This window comes from Bison bison, unplaced genomic scaffold, assembly GCF_000754665.1.
Source record: "Bison bison bison isolate TAMUID 2011002044 unplaced genomic scaffold, Bison_UMD1.0 scf7180017864063, whole genome shotgun sequence".
In the NCBI taxonomy this organism is placed as follows: domain Eukaryota; kingdom Metazoa; phylum Chordata; class Mammalia; order Artiodactyla; family Bovidae; genus Bison; species Bison bison.
This window is the reverse complement of record NW_011494635.1, coordinates 14,404,244-14,412,889: the sequence shown is the minus strand read 5'-3', so window position 1 is coordinate 14,412,889 and position 8,646 is coordinate 14,404,244. Positions and strand designations below refer to the sequence as shown.

The 8,646-nt window shown below is 41.4% G+C and overlaps 1 protein-coding gene across 1 annotated transcript in view; it reads left to right on the top strand.

The window, feature by feature from the left end:
* The window catches only part of TGM3 (transglutaminase 3), a 43,073-nt gene that overhangs the window by 23,903 nt on the left and 10,524 nt on the right, over positions 1–8,646 (top strand). The window contains exons 8-9 of the mRNA XM_010836521.1: positions 6,383–6,486; positions 8,269–8,511. Coding sequence (XP_010834823.1) covers positions 6,383–6,486; positions 8,269–8,511 — 347 coding nt within the window. The remainder of the gene's footprint in view (positions 1–6,382; positions 6,487–8,268; positions 8,512–8,646) is intronic.

Sequence of the window (8,646 nt, the reverse complement as noted above, 5' to 3'; positions counted from 1 at the left end):
CATAGTCAATAAAGCAGAAGTAAATGTTTTTCTGGAACTCTCTTGCTTTTTCGATGATCCAGCAGATGTTGGCAATTTGATCTCTGGTTCCTCTGCCTTTTCTAAAACCACCTTGAACATCTGGAAGTTCATGGTTCACATATTGCTGAAGCCTGGCTTGGAGAATTTTGAGCATTACTTTACTAATGTGTGAGATGAGAGCAAGTGTGCGGTAGATTGAAGATTCTTTGGCATTGCCTTTCTTTGGGATTGGAATGAAAACTGACCTTTTCCAGTCCTGTAGCCACTGCTGAGTTTTCCAAATTTGCTGGCATATTGAGTGCAGCACTTGCACAGCATCATCTTTTAGGATTTGAAATAGCTCAACTGGAATTCCATCACCTCTACTAGCTTTGTTTGTAGTGATGCTTCCTAAGGCCCACTTGACCTCACAATCCAGGATGTCTGGCTCTAGGTGAGTGATCACACCATCATGATTATCTGGGTCATGAAGATCTTTTTTGTACAGTTTTCCTGTATATTGTTGCTGCTGCTGCTGCTAAGTTGCTTCAGTCATGGCCGACTCTGTGCGACCCCATAGACAGTAGCCCACCAGGCCCCGCCGTCCCTGGGATTCTCCAGGCAAGAATACCAGAGTGGGTTGCCATTTCCTCCTCCAATGCATGAAAGTGAAAAGTGAAAGGGAAGTTGCTCAGTCGTGTCCGACTCTTGGTGACCCCATAGACTGCAGCCTACCAGGCTCCTCCATCCATGGGATTTTCCAGGCAAGAGTACTGGAGTGGGGTGCCATTGCCTTCTCCCATGTGTATTCTTGCTACCTCTTCTTAATATCTTCTGCTTCTGTTAGGTCCATACCATTTCTGTCCTTTATTGAGCCCATCTTTGCATGAAATGTTCCCTTGGCATCTCTAATTTTCTTGAGTATGTTAGGACAAGATTTTTTGAAGGAGTTAGTATCTGAACTGCATTTGGAAAGACAAATAAGCTTTTATCAGTGTAAGGGGTGGAAATCTGGGTCACTTCTAGAGAGGGTCCCCTAACCCCATGAATTCAAATGTCAGCATAACTCAGTTGCTGTCTCTAGGGACAGTGGTTTAGAAACTTCAAAGGTCGAATTAGAATTGATTTGAATGGAGGAGCAAGGAGGGGCAGGGATCAGCTTCTTGTAAAATAAATGCTTCAGTCTGCGCTTCTATGTGCTCTTACTGGGGAAACCCTCAAGACAGGAGTGGAACCCAAGGTTGGGAGGTAGAAAAGAGTGTGACACACAACCAGAAACAAACCAGCACATGCTTGATGATGCACTTGAAAGGCACATACACCCAAGTAAGTGTGAGCAAAGTGCTGGCTTTCAAACAAGGGAGGAACCAGGATGTGCTTATTATCTACTTTGTCTTAAATTCTTGCCTTGCAAATAAATATTCAAACATAGCCACTCACCTGTATATCTTAACCAAATCACCCTTCTCCTAAGGTTCTCTGCCAGAAACAAAATGAATCTGAAATTTGATTTTTTTCTTCCTCAAAATGTTTTCTCTTCCTCTCTTGCCCTCTCACCCTTCTAAGATCATCTTCCCACACTCCTCCTGCTTTCTCCTGGGTAAAATATAACCGACAAAAAATATAACCCACCAAAAAGATTTTGTGGGTCTGCCTGGAGATAATTTTTTTGATGACTTTTTTCTCCTACAACAGTAGGAAATCTCACAAAACATATAAAGAAGTAAAAATCATCTATAATCCTATTGTTCACATACTTTAAATATTTGATAGTTTTCTATGCAATCTTTTATGAGTTGTTGTTTTTATAGAATTGGGATCATGCATTTTATAAGACTTGGGCACAAGGCGGAGCATGTAATAGACACATCCTGCTTTTCCCCATACTTGGAAACTAACCACTTCATAGTTTTAAATCATGTGTTTTTGACTAAACAGGGTATTATGAACATTTTCCCAATGTCATTAATCTTCAAAAATAAGATTTTTAAATGTATTATATTCCATTGAATGTTAAAAGCCATTATCTCTTTTCCCACTGTAATGGTAAACTGTTTCCTATTCCTTATGTTACCTATCTATTCCCCCTTTTTTTCCTACTTTAAATAACACTGTAACAGGCATTGTTATATGGAAATCTTGAGCATGTCAGTGATTAGCCCTATGAGAAAGATTCCTAGAAATGGTATATCCTAGGTTAGAGAATGAACATTTTAAATGCTTATGAACCTATTGCTATTGCCTTCCAGAAATTTTGTAATGAGCTATGTTTCATTACAGTAGTGAGTAAGGGATTGCTTTCTTCCCACTCCTATCATTGGTTGATTTTTTTTCATTATCTGTTCACCTCTCATGGCCTTATCCCTTCTGTCTTGTTTTAGAACTGACTTTTTAGCTCTTCCGCTTTTCCCTGGAGAATCTAGCAGGGTCATAGTGCACCTGATAAGTACTTAGGAAGCACTTCTAACTCCTGACAACTGTATAGTGTAGAACTCTGGATCTGGTCCCTACGGAAAGGCTTGCAAGTTTCATTTTACAACATGTAAAATGCAAACAGTTTTCCCTGATTATAAAACAATAAAAAATAAATTAATGGGGGTCATAGTAATATAGCTACCCAAAGAAAACGCTAATAATATTATGAGTTAGAGCCTTCCAGACATTCATGCTGTTTATACTCACACACATCAGATATATGTGTGTTGAGTAATCATTACCCAAATGGGACCAAATTAAATGGTCTGTTTTACAACATTTAATATCTTCCTGTATCAATAAATTAAAATTTAGAGAGAATGTTTGGTAGTTAAAAGCATGGACATTGCAGCCCTTCTGCCTGGGTTAAAATCCCATTCTGCCTATTTACTGACTTTGAGACCTTAAACAAGTCACTTCACTTCTCTATGCCTCAGTTTCCATAATTGTTGAAAGAGGATAACACTTATTCTTATCTTCCCGTATAAGAACACTGTGAAGATTAAGATATAACACAGACACTTAGTATTATTCTGTGTTGACACTTAACTGTGTTAGCGATTAGTGTTTATATAATATACATATTTTAAAATATTCGTTTATTTTGTAATTAGAGGTTCCCAGGTGGCGCTAGTGGTAAAGAACTGCCTGCCAATGCAGAAGACTTCAGAGATGTGGGTTCAATCCCTGGGTTGGAAAAATCCCCTGGAGGAGGGCATAGCAACACACTCCAGTATTCTTGCCTGGAAAATCCCATGGACAGAAGAGCCTGGTGGGCTAAACTCCATGGGGTCACACAGAGTCAGACACGACTGAAACAACTTAACACACATATTTTGTAATTACAGAATTATAGAAGTAATAAGTAATTTTCATTATAGAAAATAAAAACATTGCAGAAATAAATAATGTACAACTTAGTTCATATGCACCAAAATCTGTCCATATGCATAATACTTACACCAAACCATTACTTAAACTGTGGTTATCTAAGATAATGGAATTACGGGGGACTTCCACTACTTTTTTTATGATGACTTTTTTTTTCATAATTGTAAGAAATCTCAATAATATATATTTTCTAAATCAAAATAGGTTCATCATATCAGTATATATTTTTATAAGCTTATGCATACACATACATGCTCTTGTAATTTTTCTTACTTGGTGATATAATTTAGACATCTTTCTATGTAAATGCTAGATTGATTTTGCTCATTCTTTTGGACGGCTGCATGATATTCCTTTGGATGGTTATGTCACAATTTATCTAACCATCTCCTTATTGGTAAACTTCTCCTCCATTATTTTTGCTATTACAAACAATGTTTCAGTGAACATTTTTCCGTGTACATCCATGTGCATGTATCTGAGGGTTTTTATAGGAGAAACTTCTAGAAGTGGAATTACTGGTTCAGTGGGTATGTAGATTTTTAAAGATTTTTCACATTGATTACCAAATTGCCTTTCACAAATGTCATACACATTTAAACTCCCACCAGTAGCGTATGACAGTGCTTGTTTTCCCACACAGCAATGGGTATCATCCTATGCCTTCATCTTTGTCAGTCTCATAGGTATGATAATATCTCTTTGTCATTATAATTTTTTATTGGAGGATAAATGCTCTACAATGTTATCTTGTTTTCTGCCATACAACAACACAAATCAGCCTTAATTTTCTTTTCATTGTGGTGGAGCTAAAACTATTTTCATATGTTTAGTGATCATTTTTATTGCTTATGAAAACTGCCTGCGCATTGCCCATTACTGGCGTGCTTGACTTCTTCTGTGTCCTGTTGTTGTTTAGTTCCTAACTTTTTTGTGACACCAAGGACCACAGCCAACCAGATTCCTCCGTCCATGGGATTTCCCAGGAGAGAATACTGGAGTAGTTGCCATTTCCTTCTCCAGGGGATCTTCTTTACCCAGGGATCAAACCTGTGTCTCTTGCATTGCAGATAGGAGAATCTGGCTTTATCACTGAGCCACCTGGGAACAGGTTCTTTTGTATCTTATTGATTTGTAAATACTTTATAATATTCTTTATAGTAAGTGTCTGGTATACATGTTGCATATATTTTCCCTATTTTATTGATTTTTTCAACCTTTTTTCCTCTCTCTTCTTCAGACTGGATAATTTATACTGATCTGTCTTCAAGTTTACTCTTTCCTCTGTTATCTCTGTTCTGCTAGTAAGCCATCCATTGAATTAATTTCAGGTCTTTTTTTCCAGTTAACATTTTCCATTCGGTTATTTTTCTATATTTTCTATTTTTTTGCTAAGAGGTTCCCTCTTTTCATTTGTTATGAGCATATTTTCCTTTATTCCATTGATCATAATTATCATAACTGCTTTAAAGTTTTATTCTTTATTTATTCTAACATCTGGATTATCTAAGGGTTAATTTCTGTTGATTGTCTTTTGCTTTGAGGATAAGTGACATTTTTCTGGTTCTTTGGATGTTCATTAATTGGGGATTGTATCCTGGTCATTGGCTGTCTTGATTCTGCATTTTGTCTTAGGAGCCTACCTGGGGTAGACTCAAACTGCAAACTCTGTCTCACCTGTGGTAGGCAGCAGCTCAAGTTTCAGTTCATTCTTAAAACTTTTATCTGGACTGTTTGTGGTTTGCCTTGTATATGCCTAGCTCAGGGGTCACCCAGAAGCTTAGGCGGAGTTAATATACAAATCTAGGTTCCGCTTTCTGACTCTCCTTTCCAAGACTTCTGCCACACTCTCTAGTGATTCTAGTTAACCCAGGGTTTGTTTCTTAACTCCTCAGGTCAGAAAGATGTGGACTGTCTGTTGGAATTTTTACTGCCCTGCTCTGTACATCTACTGCAGCTTGTCCTTAGGAGCAAGGTCACCAAAGCACAACTTCCTCCATGCTAGTCTCTTCCTCAAAGTTTGACACCCTTCCAAAATCCTCCTACTCTGTCTCCTCTCTGATAGTTATCTTTTGTCAGTTTGTTGTTTTTGCATAAGAGACTATCCATTCATTATGAGTTTATTCTTCTATGCTGGAAACAGAACGATAGTCTCTTTGTTTACTTGGTATATGAAAGCTTAATATTTTTACCTAGTCATATGTATCATTCTGAAGTTGGTTCTCTGCTTAAAACTATCTTTTCCACCTCATGAATATAAAAAAAAATGTTTTTCAAGTTGAATAGAACTTGAATTTATGTCAGACTTACATTTTCTTCCAAGTTGGACCCAACACTGCCAATGCTAATGTAGTTGTTGTGGGATTGGAGAGGAGGAGAATAGAGGGCAGAATAAAGAATGAAGAAAGCTCTGGATAACTGTTTACACCTGGTGAGGGAGGGGACCAGTGACTGAGAACATGCAGATTGGGAGATGGGGGGCTCCACTGATGAATATTTTAGGACTGGTGTGTGCATTCTTCTATCCAGATCTCAACTGCAGGGCTCTGTGGCTCTTAGCCAGACCTGTTAATCTTGCTGCACCCCATTCATTTTCACCCCACATGAAATACAGTAGTGTACCCCAACAGGATGCACAAGAGAAAGCTGTGTGGGTTTGCTCACTGGGTCTTGGCTCTAACCTAGATCCACTCTGCTTCTCAGAAAGGCAGGAGAACATGGTGATTTCGGAGTTAGGCATATCTGGGGCCACACTTTGACTTTGCATTGTTAGCTGCTTGGCTTCTCTGAGCCTCAGTTTCCCCTTTTATGAGATGAGCATAAAAAGAGTACCCCCTTAACCGTGCTGTGAGAATTTAAGGAGACGGTGCTCTCGGAGGTCTAGCACAATAGCTGGCCCAGAGTAAACTCACTTGAGTGCGAGGGCGCTGCACCGTCAGGTCAGAGGTGTGGCGCTTCACCGTTCCTCTGCTGAGCGGCCTTGGCCACGCTCTGCAGCCTGTGGTTCTGTCTGCAGGAATTTCCACGTCTGGAATGAAGCCTGGTTTGTGCGGTCTGACCTGGGCCCTTCGTACAATGGATGGCAGGTTCTGGACGCCACCCCTCAGGAGAGAAGCCAAGGTAACCAATCCTCTGTCAGCCTACTGGTGCCCCCCTTCTCTGGGTTTGGCTCTAAGTCATGACCTCTCAATCTTTACAATGGTGGGAAGCGGCACAGCAAGATCACCTAAATCTTCTCTGCCTTTGGGGGCACAGAGAGGGATTAAAACAAAAGTATTTTCAAAGTAGATTTTCCTCTTAATTGGCTTGGTTCAGGCTGCTGTTTAAATGACTGACATCCCTGCTCCCACACAACTGCTGCAAAGGCCCTGGCCCATGCCCGGTAATAGGGAAGAGTAACAGGTCCCCTGCCAACAGTGATTCTCCCACACAGCCTCTAGTAGCCCATCCCTCCCAGCACAGAAACCTTCCGTTTCCCTTTGCCTTGGGACTTAGCCCAGATTCCCTGGCTCAGCTCCAGGCCTCTGTGCTCATGGCCCCCAGCACCCCTCTCACCTTCTGGGTGTCCCCCGCCAGGCTGAGCTCTCCTTCTCGCAGGCTGGCCCTTCCCCACCCCTGATGGCCACTCTCCCATCAGATCTCAGGCGTTGGGCTCTCCAGGAACCTTTCCTCGTCCCTCCCCTGATCTCCAGAGCATTCTTGTCCATTACCTTCATTTTCAGTTGTTTCTTTCAAAGTTAAAAAAATTATAAAAGTCATATATGCATGGTTAAGAATGGTTAAAAAAAATTCAAATCATTCCAAAATGATTTACAATGAAAATGAAGTCTTACCCCCCTCCCTTGCTGCAACATCTATACCAGAAGCAATGAGATTCAGGGAATTTGGGTGTGAGGAGGGTAACTTCCAGATATTTTCTAGGCCACTATTTAAACTTCTCACTGCAACTCATTAGTGGTTATGAAATCAAGTTAATGGGTTGTGACCATTGTTTTAAGAAATGAAATAGAATAGCATGGAAAGAAGTGAGGAAAGGAAAGAAAAAGAAACTATCAGAGTGTATTGGACATTAAGAATAAGAATTTTCCTGTGGAATTTTTGTTTCAGGACCATATATGTGCCATGATGTAAAATCTTATTTCTAGAGATCATGGTAAAAAAAAAAAAAGCTGAAAGTCACTGTCACTGTTTCAGGTTTATAAATGTGTGTTTGTTTTATAAACACAAATGGAATAATATTCTTCTATTCTGCTGTAACTTACTTTTTCATCTGGGCACTTCATGAAGAAAACTGTATCTGTGTATCTATACCTGTATCTACATCTATGTCCTTCCATCCACCCATCCATCTATGAATCTATCTACCTATCTGTCCATCTCTCTATGTATCCACCCACCTACCTACCTAGCTGTCTGAGCTAGCTATGCTGAGTGCTCAAGAAGGGAGGTGATGGTCAGGGCTTGGGGGCCCAAAGAAGCAGGACATCTCTGTAGGCTGGGTTTGCAGAGAAGTCTTCCAAAATTGGGGGGTGATTTGGGAAGAATGATTTGCAGAGTAGAAAAGAGGCAGCCCTGAGCACAAGACAGTCAGACTTTCCTCTTTAGGAAACAGACTGAGGGCAGGGAGTTAGCACCAATTATGCACCTACAGAATGTGGGAGTGGGCCGTCTTCTGTGGAGCTGGAGTCTGACCAGAGTGCTATTGCACAAGATAACGGTAGCCCCAGAGGGTCCTGCTGAGTGCCCCAAGAGGAGAGCAGACAGTCAGGGTTGAAGGAGTTTGCGGTAGAGGCAGGGGAGCTGGGCGGTGGGGAGGGCCCCCAGAGAAGCAGGCTATGAGGCGGGCTGTTGCAGAGGGGCCTTGCTTTGGCACACATCCAACCTCTGCACCCTGGCCCCCAGGGGTGTTCCAGTGCGGCCCTGCTTCGGTGATCGCTATCCGAGAGGGTAATGTGGACTGGGACTTCGACATGCCCTTCATCTTTGCGGAGGTCAATGCCGACCGCATCACATGGATCTACGAGTCGAACGGTGCCTTGAAGAAGAATTCCTCAGACACTCACAGCGTCGGCAAGTACATCAGTACCAAGGCGGTAGGCAGCAACTCTCGCATGGATGTCACCGAAAAGTACAAGTATCCAGAAGGTAGGAGGGGCTTGGATGGGCTGTGCCACCCAGGGCCTGACGGTGGGAAGACAGCTTTGAGGCGGGAGAAGGAAAACTTGCTCATGCTCCTCCCGCTTTCTCAGCCAGCTGTGCCTGAATATTAGGATTGCTCCC